At 39.2% G+C, this 18,636-nt stretch overlaps 1 protein-coding gene across 1 annotated transcript; it reads left to right on the top strand.

Annotated features, from left to right (window-relative positions):
- Window positions 1-1,511: 1,511 nt before the first annotated feature.
- Window positions 1,512-18,422, top strand: C24H2orf69 (chromosome 24 C2orf69 homolog). Its single transcript, XM_043446063.1, has 2 exons — window positions 1,512-1,993; window positions 12,871-18,422. Exons 1-2 carry the CDS (start codon window positions 1,643-1,645, stop codon window positions 13,696-13,698), a joined length of 1,179 nt encoding a protein of 392 aa, XP_043301998.1. The 5' UTR covers window positions 1,512-1,642; the 3' UTR covers window positions 13,699-18,422.
- Window positions 18,423-18,636: the final 214 nt, after the last annotated feature.

Here is an 18,636-nt window from a genome sequence, read left to right as displayed (position 1 = left end):
TAGTAATAATAAATAATTTTAATTGGTCACACTATGATGATGTCTTGTGGAACTCAATAATTTAGAGTAGGCTAGCATATTACACCACTATGAAGTCACTTATATATATAAGTATATACAAGAAAATTACATTTTATTATTTGCTCATTTGTGCTATTTTGAGGCTATTAATACTTGATATATGGAGTAAAGAAAACAGTACATGTGCTCAAGCACACACATATATAGACACAGGACAGTTAATATATGAAGTGACTAGTTCAATCCCTGGCCTATAGTATGCCTCAAATGTTGACCGTAATATTTTAAATTCTCACTAATATTCTCTCCCACAAGATTCTTTAGAGTTCCTTGCCTCACAAGCACTTGAGTTTAGAATACTGGACTCTCCCTTCCCTTCTCTGTCTTTAGCATACATTTGGCCAAATCTTATTCATACACAGAGCTTTCCTGGCTCTGGAGTAAAGAATCCGCCTGCCAATGCAAGAGACACTGGTTCGATCCCTGAGTCAGGAAGATCACGTGGAGAAGAAAATGGCAAACTACCCCAGGATTCTTGTCTGGAAAACCCCATGGGCAGAGGAGGCTGGTGGGTTACAGTCCATGGTGTCCCAAAGAGTTGGACACAACTTAGTGACTGAACAACAACAGCAATGTATTTATACACAACTGGCCCCAGATTGTTGTTGGACATCTACCACATTCCTATTGTTCAAGCTGGTTTTTGAAAATCCTAAATAGCAAATCTCGTTGGCGGCAAACACGAAAGACAGCAAATGTGTAACTAACGCCTTTCCTGTGTCCTGCTCCCTGGTGCCAATCAGAGAGGCATTAGACTTTTTATATAAATTCCCAAGAACCTAGAAATCTTTGTGTACCTACAAAGAAACTCGAGGGTGTGAGAAAAGGGGGAATCTGTTCTTCATTCAGAGCACGTAGAAGGGGATGACAGAAGATGAGCTGATTGGAAGGCATCACCAACTCAATCAACATGAGTTTGAGCAAACTCCAGCCGATGGTGAAGGATGAGAAAACCTGGAGTGCTGCAGTCCATGGGGTCGCAAAGAGAGGACGCGACTGAGCGACTGAACAAGACTTCCCACATATCTCTCTAAGAGGACAGAATTGCTCTAATATCTTAGGGGTTGTGTCTCTTTTAAGGCTTAAAGGACTAGAAAAACCTCACCTGAAAGTTGAGCCTAGCGAAAGGGGAGCATGGTTTACTCCAAACTCTCTACCCCATTACTGGAAGCGACCTTCGGGCAGCCCCTACTGCAGCGCTGGTATCACAACTGTTACCCTTTTTGCCGGGGGTTCTGGGCTCATTCCCTCTCCTCTGCTCCTCTCAGGCCTTTCCCCAGACTTCCGTTCAAACTTCCCGGCCAGGGCAGAACCCACCAATCACAAACCTCCTTCTTCGGACCACGCCCCCTTCACGGCCCGCTCCGGGAACCCGAGTCGTATTTCGCGCACACCCCTCCTTCCCTTACGCACGCTACGCGCGGACGTCGGCCTCTGACGCCGTCGTTGCCCCCGGGGCCGGCTCCCGCCCAGGCCGCTCCCGCGGACCGTTGGCGCCAGGCTGAAGTTCCACCCTCAGGCCCACCCCCGACCCTCCGAACCGCTACGGCGGCGGCGACCCATGTGGGGGTTCAGGCTCCTGCGGTCGCCGCCGCTGCTTCTTCTGCTGCCGCAGCTCGGAATCGGAATCGCCGCGTCCAGCTGTCACGCCGGAACCATGAACCTGGGCAGCAACAGCAGCAGCGGCGCGCCCTGCTCCCCCTCGGCCGAGCCGCGCCGGCAGCAGTGCGTGCAGCTGTCCACGGTGCCGGGAGCCGACCCTCAGCGCTGCAACGAGCTGCTCCTGCTGGCGGCGGCGGCGGCGACGGCCGGGGAGGGACCAGGACGGCGGGACCTCTCTGGGGACCCGGCGAAGGAGGAGGTGCAACCGCCGCCCCAGCATCACGTTGTCTATTTCCCCGGGGATGTGCAGGTAACCCGCGGCCTGCCTGAGCACCTGTTCCTTCCTCTTGTGCATATGCGAATTCTCTAGATTCTTCCCTCGTAGCTGGCGGCCGGTTCCTTGCCTCGCCTGAACACACCCACACATGCGCTTCCCTGTCTGTCTCCACGCAATCTAAAACCGCCCCTTCCACGCCCTGACCCCCTCCTCATAGAGCCCTAGAGGATAGGTGTCCTTGGAGGGCCGCGACCTCGGAAGAGCCAGCTGTCAGTCCGGGTTTCGAGGGAGTGGTGTTCAAGACATAGATATGAGACAGTGTATATTTATTCTATAACTTGGTTTCTCAGAGGGGTGTTGGGGGAGCAGGAGACGGAGAAATGCCTTTTAAACTAGTATGTAGTGTTCAAAAAACGCTGGCAGTTATTAAAAAGCAAACAGAAAAACTCGTATTATGTACTTTCTTAGTAACACTAAGAAAGGGAGAGTGGGTGGCAGAAAAGGGACAGTAATTGCTAAGCCTGTCAATACTTTGATGCTCACCTAAATTCTGTGCTTTTGTTTTTGTGTGTGATTCTGTTTTTATTATGAATTTTGCGGCTTCAGGTTAATATCCACGGATATGTTGTGTCTTAATCTAGATCTTTATCTAGAACTGGTTTGTTTTGATTGGGTAGCCATTATATGTGACTATTTATATGCTCTTCAAGATTTCCAACCTGAACAACTAAGTATGAAGAGCTTCCATTAGTTGAGAGACAAGATGATGAAGACTCCAGGAATAGCAAGTTTAGTGGCAAAGATCCAGAGATTTTAGGTTTGCGGTATCTATTAAATGTTCAAAAGGAAATGCATATGTGTAACTAGCAAGTCTAAAATTGCAGGAATAAGTCTAGGCTAGAACCCAAATGTTGAAGGTTGTCAGAATATAGGTAGTATGTAAAGCCAAGAGACCAAGAGAGAGATCACAAAGGGGGTAAGGTAGTCAGGAAAAGTCTAAGAATTGAGTGCTGCAGAACTCCCCAGAAATTAAGTTTATCGGAAAGATAAAGGAGTGTAACTCATTGGGTATTCACATATTTAATCCTCATTGATATTATACATCATTATTCCCATTTTGCAGTTGAGCTGGCTGCAACACAGATTTAACAACTGGCCAGATATTTCATAGCTAAAATGTGCAGAATCAGGGATTAAATCTCGGCAATCTGGCCTCAGAGCTTTTGATGCATTAGTCTCTATTTCTTCTCTAAGAGACCTGCGTTTTTGGAGGACTTCATACTCTGCATAAATCAACAGTATATCACTGTCCAAAAAGCTAATGGAATCTCGGCTATGTAAAGAAACGGATGAGGTCAAGATGAAAGGAGGTATTAGTCTAACTATATTTAGCACTTTATAGACTTCATCTGAAGATATGTGCTATATTCTGATTGGCACTCTTAGTGGGCAATGCAGTGAAGGTTAGTTACCATTATTATCATCATCATTATTATTATAGATGCATGCTGCAGCTGGCCCACAAAACTCTGGAAGTCACTGTCAGCAGTGCCATGCTGATTTCCCAAACTGAGCAAAAGGGCATCAACTGAGTAAATTAAGTTCCTTCTCTTAAACTGAAATACTCGGTTTTTTTTTCATAGTTTTGATTAGCAGCCAACTTGACCAGTCAATTATTTGGAGGGCAAGAGAAAAAACTATATATACCTTCATCTTCATCTGACTCCAGGAATAAAGTTTGTTAGCATGTTGTTTCAAAGTATTAATTTCAAAAATAATAAACTAATTGCTTCACGGTTTAAGAAACACATCCAGCCTTATTTTAGCTTTATCTGTGTATACTAGCACTACCCAAGAGAACTTTCTGTGATGGTGGGAATGTTCCATGGGAATGCTCTGTATTTGCAACATGACAGCATACAAAAACCTTAGGGGCTACTGAGGACTTGAAATGCAGCTAGTACAATTCAAAAATTGGACTTTTTAATTCTAATTTTAATTAAATAGCCACATATAGTTATCCTTTTGTCTACTCAATACATGAGCATATAACGTGTCTTTACCTTCTAAATGTATCTAGAAGTGACAAGAATAATTATTTAGAAATCTTAAGTCAAATCATACCACACCTCTGCTGAAAACTCTCCACAGTTTCCCATGGCACTAGGGGTAAAAGCCAGAGTCCTCTTGATGGCCTGCAAGGTACTTCACTGTATTTACCTTTCCCACCCTGTAGCTTCTTTTTTTTTTAGGCGCCTCACTTAGGCATGCAGGCTCTAAGTTCCTTGACCAGAGCTCCAACCTGTGGGACCCCTGCAGTGGAAACGCTGAGTCCTAACCACTGAACCGCCAGGGGATTCCCATCCTGTGGCTTTTTTGACTGTCTCCCCAGAAGGCTCAGCCACACTGACCTTATTGCTCACGTTAGGCACACTTGACCCCAAATGCCTTGCCCATACTGCCTGGAGCACTCTTTCTGCAGATGTCTATAAGGATTCGTTACTTCCCCTTTCAGTTGCTCAAAAGCTGCCTTCACAGTGAGGCCTTTTCTGACCATCCTATTTAATAATCATACATGTGCACAGCATCTCTGTCAACTTGCTCTTTTGTTTTATCCATTTCATTTTTTAGTTATTCATCTTGTTTTTCGCTTGTCTTCCACTAGTGTGATGAAAGCTTCATGTATGTTTTCTTCACTGTTACGTCTGTGATGCTTAGAGAGTGTCATGAAGTAGGTGTTCAGTAGATAGCTTCCTGAATGAATAAATGTATAGAAGTTCCTTTGAGCAATGCCTTAAGTGCTACTTGGTTATTATTATCTGAAGTGCTTTTAGGCTCAGATTTCCTTATCTGTGCACTTGATTCTTTTAAGTCTAATGTTTATCCTTATGAAATTTACCCTGTTCATACAGCTCATCTTTTTAGTGTATGGATCCTTTCAGAACTCTTATTTCCATTTATATCATATATAGATTAAGTAAGCATTCTTTCTATGTCTTTATTTTTAATTTGGATAAATATTGAACAGAATAGGGCCAAAGAGAACTTTGTAGGATACCTTTAGAAGTTTTGCCTTATCTTAACACAAGATTCATTATTTGGTGTTAATTGGATCTGGTTGACAGTGTAATTTTAAATCCTAAATACTATTACCTTTTTGATGTTCTTCTTGCAGTCATCTTTTATTGTATGTCCTTTTTTATGCCATACTGGTCCTTTTATCATTTGAATTACAGGAAAGTTGAGGCCATAGTAATTAACTTTTCTTTAGGTACCTCTTGATGTGTTTCTTATCAGTAATGATTTTGGAGGGGGATCAGAATTTTTTTAAGTAGGTATTTTCCAATTTTCTTGGGTTTCTTGCTCTTTAAATCCTCAGAATATAGAATTGTACCTACCTCTTTTTTTAAGTTTACAATTTGATGAATTTTGACAAGTACAATTATGTAACCATTAAAACAAACATGTAACCCAACATCCTCGTTACCCCTAAGGAGACCACTGTGCGCTGCTTCAGTCGGTTTTCTCAGCCACGGGCGATGACCAATCTGCTTTCTTCAACTATAGTTTTGCCTCTCTAGATTTTCATTAGTTAGGAATCATGTCTTATGTAGTCTTGTCTTTCTGGCTTCTTTCACTTAGTCTAATGCTTTTGAAATTCATTCTTCTGTTGTATCTATCAGGAGATTAGTTCTTTTTAATGCCAAGTAGTTTTCTGTGTATGGGCATACGATATGGTAACCCATTCGGTAGGTCACAAACATTTGGGTCATTTCCAATTTTAGCTTTTAAAAACTTTTGCTTTCCTAAAGAGTAGGATATATAGAAGAGCATGTCCTAAGTGTGTGTCCGGGTGGGCAGCAAGACTCACTTCTCCTGTGTGACTCTCCTTTACTTCTTACACTGTCACCACACTCAGAACATTTCTAACAACAGACCCCCCACACCAAACAATTCTCTACAACACCAGCTAGGTATCCTAGAATTCAGTTCAATTCTGGAGTTATCCAGTCTCCACTATCTACCTGCAATTAATGTCAGATTCCACACCTTAAGGCCTCAGTCCCACAGGTCTGTTCCCCTCCCCACTTGATATGCCAGTCACAAGTCCCAGGTTGTCACCTGAACTCATGACTGACCAGCTATAGATTGGGGTTTAAACAGTCCCCTCCTTGGGTTCAGTTAGTTGCTAGAATGGCTCATAGAACTGTTTACACAGTGTTTACCCATTTATTCTGGAAGGATATGAAAAAGGATACAGGTGAACATTCAGGTGGAAGAGCTACATTAGGGAAAGGTGTGTGAGAAGAGGTGCAGAGCTTCCATGCTGTCTCTGAGGGCACCGCTCTCCTAGCACCTTCATGTGCCACCAGCCTGGAAGCTTCCCGAACCTGTACTATGGAGATTTTTATGGAGGCTTCACTGCATATGTATGACCAGTCATTAACTTTATTTCTAGCCCCTCTTTGGAGAATGGGAAGTAGAGTTGAAAGTTTCAAACTTCTAATCATGTCTTGGTCTTTCTAGTGACCATCCTCTGTCACCCATGAAATTTCAACGGTTTTAGGATCTCTGTGCCAGGAACCACGGGCAGACACACATACACATGCATCCTGCTATTTCTCATCTGATTGATGAGAAACCCTGGGGTTTCATGTGCTTGTCAAGCAGCCTTCTCAGGCTGGTTCCTGTTAATGGTCCTTCTAGCTTGCTTAAACACGGGATGTCTACATTATGCTCCGCGAAGATAACCCCTAGACCCATTTTTTTTATGCAAGTACAGCTTGTAGCTTATATAGCTTTCCTCACCCTGGTATAAGAGTAGTCCACCTAGATTAAGTCTTTATCATGGAGATACATGTCAAGTTTTCCTGGAAATCCTTGGTACCAGTACTTCAGTAGCCGTATGGGGTGGGCCTTTACATCTTTGCAGGTCAGCCAGCATCATTCTTTGGAGTAAGCACCCGGTAGTCTCTCCAGGAGATTCTCTTGCCACCTGCCTCACTGGGGATGAAGAGAATCGAGCTGCCTACCCTTTAACCCTTTAAAGGAGAGTAAGTGCATTCCATTCCCAACTGGGATGAAAGCTCTCTCTGGGAAGAATCTTCCTGCATTCTTCCACCTCTTCTGTAGATTGGCCTTGGGTAGTAGCCTGGGTTGCAGAACTGGTTTTGACAACCTGTTAGCAAGTCCTTAGGTGCTGTCTGGTCTCTCTTTTTAGAAATGCTTGTCCATTGTTCTTGGATCTGGGCTTCTTAGATACAAGAATAACAATTTTACTTTTACATTTTAGTACACACAGTTACTAAGTATGAGCATTTTCCTCCTCTGATCATGTAATGTGGTGCTAATCAAAGAAAATACAAAGTTTTTAGGTTTACCGTCTCCCTGATGCTGGGAGGGATTGGGAGCAGGAGGAGAGGATGAGATGGCTGGATGGCATCACCGACTTGATGGACATGACTTTGAGTGGACTCTGGAGTTGGTGATGGACAGGGAGGCCTGGCGTGCTGCGATTCATGGCGTTGCAAAGAGTCGGACACGACTGAGTGACTGAACTGAACTGATGTGGTAGAGACTAAACAAAGTCATAGGATCTTGTTCATTTTAGCTCATTTACTGATCTACTGAACTGAACTGATGTGGTAGAGACTAAACAAAGTCATAGAATCTTGTTCATTTTAACTTATTTACTAAATAACTGTATGTAATAAAAACAGCTGTATGGTTGGTAGGACTTCATTTTCCTTAGATGTAAAAAAGAGTTTAGGTATTTGTGCTTTCTTTTGTATTTGACATTTATATCTATTTAGGAATCCATAGAATAATTCAGTTTTGGCTCTGTTCTTCCCAACTAATATTTGGGTATCTTTATGAAGACTTGACTAATATTCCTCCTATGTCAGACATAGTAGGAATTCCACTTCATAATTTTGGAATTTCTAACTAATACTGCAAAACTGAACTCAGGTATTTATGGCGCTTTCCCTAATTTACCAGAACATGGCTAGTCTCCGTTCCTCTGTGTCCTCTCACAGATACCCCTGCTCTACAGCAATAGTCATATTACCTTGTCATTGTTTGTCTCTCCCACTGGACTTTGTCCTTGAGGGGCTATGCCTTACTCATCTGCATTCCCAGAACTGTGCTTCGTGCCCGCCAAATGTCTGTTGATGACTATATGAAGAAATGGAAATCAAAGTTTAATAGGCAAAGTTTTAGTTCTGATGATACCGATGTGTGTGCATGCATGCCCACCTACACTCCTCCCCTAGGGATATTTCCTTTGATCTCCATCCCTCTTTTCTTTACATTGGTGCCTGAATTGCAAATTCTTTAATTCTTTGAAAGATAGGGTTCTGTATAGAAAAAGAGTGTAGATTTTTTTATAGGTAGGGACAAGAGAAAGGGCCCAAATTTGCTTTCTCACTGAAATAAAATAAGAAGTATTTATCCAAAAAATAGGATTTAGATGAGCCCTTTCAGATCTAAGCTCCTATGATAATTTTATATCTCACAAATCTGGATGTGCAGAAGGCAGTAGCAGAATCCATAAAAAATGAAATGATAGCCTTCTGGGAATAGATTTTTTTTAACATATATGACAAGCTTAATATTAATGAGATGCAAACTGTTAAGAAGAACTTGAGCATCCTGTTGGGAAAGTTATTAAAGAATATGAACAGAGAATTAACAAAAAAAATGAAAATTGCCAGCAAGCGTAGAAAAATATTCAACCTAATTAGGAATGAAAATATGCAAATTAAATCAAAAGTAAGACATCATTTTATCTTAGTAGCAGAGTTTTTTTAAAAAAATAAATGCTAATAGCCAGTGTAGGTAAGGATATGAGAAAATAAGCTCTTGTATACTAATAGGGGAGTATAAATTCATATTAATCTTTTTGACAAGAAGTCTAAAAATTATACAAATCTATACTTATTGATGAGAAATTGTGCCTATAACATTTTAAAGTGAAAACTATGTGTATAATCTTGTTGAGGGAAGAAATAAACCCATATGCATTCTTATATGTGTGTATGTATACTAAAGAACACTGGAATTCTAGACACCAACATTTTAATAGTGATTGTTTCTAATGATGGTTTTATGTATTGGTGGTATTTCTGTCTTCCTTATACTTTGATATATAGACTAAATTTTTGTAGTATTACTTTTATTAGTCTTAATTTATTAATAGAAAAATGTGCATATTGCTAAAAATTCAGTTTATTCAAGATTATACATTGAAAAGTAAGTCTCCTTTTCATCCCTTTGAATGGCTGAAGGCAGTTTCTGATCTTCCATTCCTGTGGTTAACCATTGTTGGGGAATTCCCTGGTGGTCCAGTGGTTAGGACTATATGCTTTCACAGCCAGGGGCCTTTGTTCTATATCTGGTCATGGAACTAAGTTCCCACAAGACTTCCCAGGAGGCGCTAGTGGTAAAGAACCTGCCTGCCAATGCAGGAGATATGAGAGACATGGATTTGATCCCTCGGTTGGAAAGATCCCCTGGAGAAGGAAATGGCAGTCCACTCCAGTAATTCCTGCCTGGAGAATCCCGTGGACAGAGGAGCCTGGCAGACTACAGTCCGTGGGGTCACACAGAGCCGTACATGACTGAAGTGACCTAGCACACAGGCAGGGCTGCCCGTTACTGATTTATATGTCCTTCCAGAGACAGTCTATGCTGATGCAAACTTTTCTTCTTTAAACACAAATGATAGCTTATCAATACAGGGGATTTTTAGCCCTTATATTACAACACATATGAGTACTCATAGAGCTGCCTCATTCTTCTGGAGCAGGAATAAATGTCCTTATACAGATTTATTTATGCGTATGTGCAAGTATAGCCCTGAGATAAATTCCTAGAAGTAGAATAACTAGGTCAAAAGAAAAGTGCATTTAAAAATGTTTGGTGTATGATTGATTGTTAGAAATAAGGAAAAGTTACAGTTCTGTTTCTCTTTTTAACACCCTATATCCAGTCCATTAGCAAATACTGTTGCTGACTTGAAAAAATGCACAACATGAGTTGTGAGTTAAGTTTTATTAGGGTAAAAATGAGGACTACAATCCAGGAAACAGCATTTCAGATAGCTCTGAGACACTGCTCCAAAGAGGTAGAGGGAAGGTCAGTCACATATTTTCTGCAGAAGGTTTCTGCTAGTCACTAGGCTCAGTCATCACCATGAAGGATTTAGTGCTTTTGTAGATATGAGGAGATGCAAGAATTCGGCTCATAAAATCAGCTCCTAAAAATACCTAACTATCTGAAGACCCATTCTGCCAGTTTTTCCCAAAGCACAGTGTCTCATTTCCGCTCTCCACCCTGAACTCTTTCCAGGGGGTGTTAAAAGTCAGCAGCTGCAGTGGCACCTGAGTTAATCCTTATAGAGGTAGATGGCAAGGGCCAATTTGTAGTTGACACTGTTGATTCTGCCTTCAATATATATTCAGAATCTGACTGATTCTTACCACCTTTTACTTCTACTGCCACTCTGGTTCAAGCCACATTCTCTAATTGGGGTTATACTTCAGTAGCCACCCACTGCTCTCCCTGCTTCAAACTGTTGCTCCTTTGCACACAGGAGTCAGAGTATTCCTTGCAAGGCAGATTATATCAGCCATTTACCTCACACCCTATCAGAGCAAAGACTTCAGGGTATCTTACAAGGCATGATTAGCACCTCCCCTCTTCCCCAACTCAGATGGTAAAAGCGTCTGCCTACAATGCGGGAGACCGGGGTTTGATCCCTGGGTCTGGAAGATCCCCTGGAGAAGGAAATGGCAACCCACTCCAGTCCTTTTGCCTGGAAAATCCCGTGGACCGATGAGCCTGGTAGGCTACAGTCCATGGGGTCGCAGAGAGTTGGACACGACTGAGTGACTTCACTTCTTCTTCCCCAGCAGGGGCTCTCCTGATAGTTTAGTTGGTAAAGAATCCACCTGCAATGCAGGAGACCGCAGTTCGATTCCTGGGTCAGGAAGATCCGCTGGAGAAGGGATAGGCTAGCCACCCCAGTATTTTGGGGCTTCCCTGTGGCTTATCTGGTAAAGAATCCACCTGCAATGCAGGAGACCTGGGTTCCATCCCTCGGTTGGGAAGATCCCCTGGAGAAGGGAAAGGCTGCCCACTCCAGTATTCTGGCCTGGAGAATCCCATGGTCTGTATAGTCCATTGGGTCACAAAGAGTCAGACATGACTGAGCGACTTTCTCTTCTTCCCCAACAATCTCTGTGACCCACGTGATCACTTTTGCGCCTTCTTCACTTCACTGGCGGCACACTGGTCTCACTGATGTATCTTGGTTATGTCAACCATGGTTCTATTTCAGGTCATTAGGTCCTTTTGCAGTTCCTTATGCCTGAAATAATCATGACTCACTCCCTCATCTCCTTCAGGTCCTTCTCAACTGTTGCCTTAGTGGACACTACCCTGTGTTTTAAATAATAATCTTTCACCCTCTCCAAAACTTTGCAGTCCTTTTCCTCTACTTTGTTACATTCCATTGCACTTACCACCATAAAATATCTTGTGCTGTCTTGCTAGTAGCTGTTGTCCATTTGAAATTTAGTCTAATCAAAGAAATATATGTTAAATTGCATTTAACTTTAAATTTAAATCTAAAAACTATTGCTGAGTTCAGTTCCTAGAAAACTTTTTTAAGTGTATTTGAGCAACTTGGGTATGTGAATCTACTTTTGCAACTGTAAATCTTATGAAATCTAAATTCAGATCAAGTATTTCCGATGAAAATTTAGCACCCAAATTGAGATGTGTTATAAGTGTAAAATATACACTAGATTTCAGAAACTTAGAAAGAAAAAGAAATGTAGTAATTTCAGTACTTTTTATGTTGGTTACATGTGGAAATAACATGTTATGTTACATGTGGATGTATGGGGCTCAATAAAATATGTTATTTAAAAATAATTTGGGATTTTCCTAGCAGTCCAGACGTTAAGACTCCATGCTTCCACTGCAGGGGGTATGGATTTGATCCCTGGTTGGGAACTAAGATCCCGCATGCTGGAGGGCACAGCCTGCCCCCAGAAGAAAAAAATTCATCTGTTAACTTTTTACTTTTTAATGTAGCTACTGGGAGATTTTACCTGTGGCGCACTGTATTTCTGCTGGAGGGTGCTGCGCTGTTGATTTACGGAGTTGTTTATTAAGTATCTCTGTACTAGAATGTGTACTTTTTGTGGGCAGGGGTTTTATCTCTTCTGATCCATGACTGTCCAGGAGGTATCCAGTACATTTTATAGAATAAATGAATTTGAATGAATTTCCCATTTTTAAGGATATTATGAATAAAAGTTAAAAGGAAAACCAAATTTACATGCATGTCCTAGAATGTAAACAAAAAGTTATGAAGAGTATTTATAAATAAATAGGATGCAAATTTAAAAAGGCAAAAGATATGAACAGGCACAAGTAGAAATCCAGACAACTAATAAATATATGAACAAAATTTCAACTTCATTTAAATTTTTAATAAATTCAAATTAGAATAAGGTATCCTGTGCCAGTGAAATTTAACAAAGATAAAAGAAAAACTATACATACTTCTCTGGAAGACAGTATTGTAGTTTATATAATCAATCTTAAACTATGAATATTCTTGAACCTAGTTTTTCCACATCTAGGAATTTATTTTTAAGGATGTAATCACAGATGTATACAAAGATTTTTCTGTAATGTTCATTGCAGCTCTGTAATACTAAAATCTTACAACCAGAAAGTAATAAATAGATTTATAGTTTTCATTTCGAGTACATTAACCATAGGTCATTATAACATACCAACTTCCTCCACAATAAAAGTGGGAAACTAATTTTGTGGAAATAATTTTATATAAATGTGTATTTAGTGTTTGTTTTGTCTTTTTTACCTTTCAGAATTACCATGAAATTATGACTCGTCATCCTGAGAATTATCAGTGGGAAAACTGGAGTCTAGAAAATGTTGCCACCATCTTAGCCCACCGGTTCCCCAATAGTTATATTTGGGTGATAAAGTGTTCCCGAATGCATTTGCACAAATTCAGCTGCTATGACAATTTTGTGAAAAGCAATATGTTTGGTGCTCCAGAACACAGTACTGACTTTGGAGCTTTTAAGCACCTTTATACGTTATTAGTTAATGCTTTTAACTTAAGTCAGAAGAGTTTGCTATCAAAGAAGAATGTGAAAGATTTGAATAAGGACTCCAAAGCGTCTAATTGTCGATCCACCTCTTCTCATACTACTAATGGTTGCCAGGGAGAAAAAGACAGGACCTGTGAAAAATTTGATGAGTCTGCTATGAGTTTTTATCCACCATCATTAAATGGCGCTTCTTTTACTTTGATTGGATTCAGTAAAGGTTGTGTTGTTTTGAATCAGTTGCTTTTTGAATTGAAAGAAGCCAAGAAAGACAAGAACATCGATGCTTTTATCAAAAACATAAAAACAATGTACTGGTTGGATGGTGGTCATTCTGGAGGAAGCAACACTTGGATTACTTATCCAGAAGTCTTGAAAGAATTTGCACAAACAGGAATAATTGTTCACACCCATGTAACACCTTACCAAGTACATGATCCAATGAGATCTTGGATTGGAAAGGAGCACAAGAAATTTGTTCAGATACTTGGAGATTTTGGTATGCAGGTGACTAGCCAAATTCATTTTGCAAACGATGCTCCTTCCATAGAGAATCACTTCAGGGTTCATGAAGTATTTTAGACTATAATACTATTAATGTAGAAGAGCAGAGCACTTTCAGAAAGTGTTATGATTCAGATAATGAGGATGTAAATTCATAGATGCAGTGTCAGTTTTTTTTCCTGGGCATGGGGGGAAGGAAGCACACATTCCTAAAATATGGGTGTAATGTGCAATACTGTTCCTTGTTTGTGAATGTGAATAGTTTTTAATTGGGACTGGGTTAGAATTAGTTCATTTGAAATTTAAAAGGTGGTTTGTGATAATCCTACAAGGAGATATAAGACCCTTAAAAATGAAAAGTTACAATACAGTCCTTATAAAAGGCAGTTAAGATTGTTATTGTTGGAAATAGTTTATTTTCTGAGTAATGTTTGAAACTAATTTTGGTGATACTTTAACAGTAAATATCTATTTCGGACTCAAAACTTTTGAGTGGGAATACTGTCTCTTCAAACAAAGTGAAGGCACACTGATGTTTTCCATCATTTTGCAATAACTATACCCTGCCTCTTATGTTTATAAACTCATGAAGTTATTCTTCAATGTGCCAGCAAGTGTTTTTTCTTAACAGTCAAAATGTATTTGTTTCCACATATCCAAGAATGTGCAGTAGTACAGAGTTGGTTTTAAAAATATTACACTTAAGCACTGTGGCTTAATTTTTAATTGACAACTTTTGGATAAGACATTTTGGAGTTTCTTAAATTTTGGCAAGAAAACAGTTCTTTTGAAAATTGTTTCAGATTGAACATAATTGTGGATATTGGGTAAAAATACAGTACAGATTTAAAATCATTTCATCCTATCAGTGTTCTGAAAGAGATCAACTTAGGTAAAATATAATCCTCTACTTGGTACAGCTCTATTAAAAAGGAGACAGATTCTATAGATCGAAGTCACTGTTTCTCCTGAAGCATGATTTTGTCTGCCAAAAGAAAGCAGTTCTCCTTGGCCAAAATGCAAAATTATATTGCTATAAGAAAAGTTAAAAGGGAAAGTTTGAAGATACAAATGATTTAATTTTGGCTCAAAAACTGAATTTGCTTAACACTGCTACATAAATTGGGTGAGGTTTCCTTCTGCCCATTTTTCTTGACCTAGATAAATACATTTTGACAAACCAAGATCTAATAAATGTCAACCAACACCGAAACATAGCTGTGTGTTACAATGAAAGGTTAATGGTCTTTTAAAAATTGTTTATTAATACTTAGCTTCTGTGGGTCGTGAAATAATTAAGCAGGGAAGTAACATGCTGCTTTCAGATTGAAAAAACAGACTGAAGCTTAGTATCTTAATAACCCAGAGGGTCTAAATATATAAAACCATAATTAAAATGTTAATTTCTTGGTTTCTTCCCAGAATTATATTTTAATGACTTTTGTAAGTACATTCCAAATATTTAGAGACTTATAAGAAAGGATTTTTACTTAACAGATACTTAAAAGTAATATCCCCTAATTCTATGAATTGCAGAATAGTATGGTTTTCTAAAAGGATTAAGTACAATAGTTTTATGTCGCTTTGGTTTCTTTTAAATACCTGCTTTCTTTTGAGACCAAAAATTCCCAGCAAGGAAACAAGTCGGTCTGATTCTAGCATTTTATTTATTACCTTGTCTTAAAACACCATTATTGATTGGCTCATTTCAATATGTTTTAATAATCCTTGGTTAAATTTATGTGTATCTAATGTAAATAGCTAAGTTACTAAGTATTTTAATGCAGGAGGAAGGAAAGGCGTTTATTTTTACAGAATTAACTAAAATGGAAAAGTATGACTTTTAGCAGAAGGATTCATTTAAAAATCTGAGGTATTTAAAGATCTGGTCCTTGTAGCTATCCCATCTTACCTATAATTATTATATGTTGAATGCACATTAAGAATTACTCTCTGGGACACCTGGAATTGCCATTGCATCAAAATGAGACAGTGTTGAAAAGTAGAATTATTTTCTTGAATGAAAATATATTCAAGTTGATCCATATTCAAATATTTTAATACTTAAAAATTTGTTCTTTTTCCAGATTTGTTTAAAATTGTTACAAATGTTAGTGTTTCCTTTTGGACTGTGCTTTTGTGTTTGTGTCATGAGTCAATTGAGAAAAGTAGGCAAATAATGTTAAAGTTGTTACCGCCACAGCATGAATGTACAACTGTATTAAATTTAATCCACAGAAGTCTATTTGGATGTGTGCTGTATGTTAACTAGATTTGTTTAAAACTTTAGATTGTTATTTAGAAAGAAGCTATTTCTCTCCGCTTTGCCAGTTTGGGTTTGTTAATGTTTTCATTAATGTCCCTGATTTTTCATACAAGCAACTTTGAAACCTTTCCTATATATCTTTCCTTTATATTGCTCTACAAAAATTAGCATTATTTCCTTATGCTGGATTTCCTAGAGAACAAAATCTCTCAAAAATAAGTACTTCCTTTTCTGAGCTAATCACCCCAGGTATCTGTTATTTCTGTAGCTGTCATCGAGGGACCTCGTTAAAATGTGGTGTGATCTGTTTTTCATTTCATTCGTGCAATATCTAAGCCCCATCGAGGGTAAAGAAGGTTTAGGCACAGGATACAGTGTAGACAAAACAGTCCCAGCATGTGAGTATGGAAATGTGTAATAGGCTAAGATTGAAGAGTAATGTATGAAACAAAAGATACTATTCTTAAAAGAGCTATTATTCTGTTACACTTCATTTAAGGACTTTTAAGAGAAACCTGCTTTAGAGGGTAAGACCTCTGTGAATCCAAGTTGCTCTTTATAAAAGAATAAAGGCCAAGGATCTCTTAGTGGTAGAGATAGCCAGTCACTTAGGATGGCCATTAGTATTCCATTTAATGGAACTTGAAAAAAAAGAATATAACTTCAGTGTATGGAAGACACCCAAATAGCCATGGCCTGTATGTGTGTAAAAAGACTGTTAGGTAACCGCGGCAGAGACGCGTGAGTGCCCACCTGTCTTAGTTCCTCCTGATGATCTCTTTTTCAGCACAGGGGGCAGGACTCAGAACAGCACAGTTCCAGTCCCAGCTAGATGTGCCTCGCTGCTGCTTACATTTTGGGGGGTGGTCAGCTTATAAACAGATTCAACCTTGATGTCTGTTGGTGAATTTAGATGGGTGAGGAAAGCCTCATTACTAAGGTTCTTTTCAAATGTTCACATAGCTGCTGTTCAGAAGGAAGGAAAGACAGGGGAAAAGCCATGTTGACCTATAGTTCCCCTTGTTTGATATTTCATCAGTGACAAGTTTGAAGTTACTGAATAATCAGAATTCAAATGTAATTATGTGCCAAGACAAATACTATTGTTTGTGACAAGATAATTACAGTCTTCATCTGAGGTATTTTTAAATTTTATTTTGAAATAGTAATACACACCAGGGCAAAAAAAATTTTTTAGATAATAACTGCAAATTCCAGTCTGCCCATCTACTTGTATAACCTCAGAGGTGATCACTGGTTTCCTGTGTATCCTTGCAGACTTGGGGCTTCCCACGTGGCTCGGCGGTAAAGAACCTGCCTGCTATGCAGGAGACAGAAGACACAGGTTCCATCCCCCAGAGGAGGAAATAGCAACCCCACTCCAGTATTCTTGCCTGGGAAGTCCCACGGACAGAGGAGCCTGGCTGGTTACAGTCCATGGGGTTGAAAAAGGGTTGGACTTGACTTAGCAACTACACACACACACACACACAATGTTTACATACAGCACACATTGCTTTTATACAAATGGTATCATACTGTACTTGTTGTTTCAAACTTTTTTTCCCATTTAATTACCTTGGGAAAATACCTTGCCAGTACATACATATACCTGTGTCATTCTTGACTGCATAGTATTTCACTTAGTCTTTCTTTGTATTCCTTGCCTATGTAGCAAGCAAGCAATGCAGTGAGTTTTGCTGGCAGAGGAAAAAAATTCCTATATGCCCCTTGAACTGTAACCAAAGAATAACTGTATAATGTATTCCTAAGTATTTGAGATGAGCTGCACCTAAGGGAGAAAGAATGGAGAATTACTAATCTGGTCACCACAACCATAATTTCAATTTGTCACCCAGCTGCGTGAGCCAGAAAATGATATAAGCAATCTGGATCGACTGGACGATTTCTAAGATCCCTTTCAGCAACAAAACTCTGAGATTTGGAATTCCTGAGAAGTTGTAACATACTGTGTAATAGTTTACATATTAAAAAACATCTCCTTTGGTCTCAACCAGGTAGGCAAAAAAGATTAAAATACTTTGCATTTAAATAAAAGACATTAAAAATTATGACCAGGAAAATAACTTTAAAGCATCCTAAAGGATTCATCTCTAGATATTACAATTTAATGTTGCAATAGGAACCACTTCAAATCTCTCAGCAAAGGAATATAATTAAATGGGAGCCAGCACCAGCCATCAACTATGTGCCTGCCCTTGAGCTATCCCCTTTATTTTTGTAGTAACCCTATAAAGTTCAAGTTTTACTTTAAAGATGAGGAAAGCTTCTTAAAGAATTATATAATTTGCCTAAGGTCATCCAGTTTACTTTCCAAGTAAAGTGAATTAAAATGAATATTCATTAGGCAAATTGTAAATGATTATGGACACAGGTATTTTGTTCTGATTCTCTTATTGGCTAACAAAAAAGGTTTGGGGGGGGGTGGTGGTTATTAAAGAGGGGACATAAATACTGTTCAAACTAAATCGGTTTTTTTTTTTCTTCCCCAGGGAAAAGACTTCTGTGCTTATGCTAAGAAATAACCAAAGATCAAAATCTAGTAATTAGCTATAAAACAATTTTTTTTCTGACAGACTAGCTCTGTTGACCTGAATAACTTCAATCTTTCTTCCCAAAGATGCCTAGGAAGTTGAGAATAATTTTCTTTTTACTTTTCCTTTCTTATTTGTCATAACTTACTGTTTATAGGCTTCCCTGGTGGCTGACAGTAAAGAATCGGCCTGCAA

Source organism: Cervus canadensis, chromosome 24 (assembly GCF_019320065.1).
Source record: "Cervus canadensis isolate Bull #8, Minnesota chromosome 24, ASM1932006v1, whole genome shotgun sequence".
NCBI classification, from domain to species: domain Eukaryota; kingdom Metazoa; phylum Chordata; class Mammalia; order Artiodactyla; family Cervidae; genus Cervus; species Cervus canadensis.
This window is presented reverse-complemented; position numbering and strand designations above follow the sequence as displayed.

What these genes read in the sequence shown, in the direction of transcription:
- C24H2orf69 (XM_043446063.1), top strand. Translation starts at nt 1,643, where the DNA reads ATGTGGGGGTTCAGGCTCCTGCGGTCGCCGCCGCTGCTTCTTCTGCTG. An exon ending in ATTTCCCCGGGGATGTGCAG is followed by an intron (nt 1,994 to 12,870) that starts GTAACCCGCGGC and finishes TTTACCTTTCAG; the next exon opens with AATTACCATGAAATTATGAC.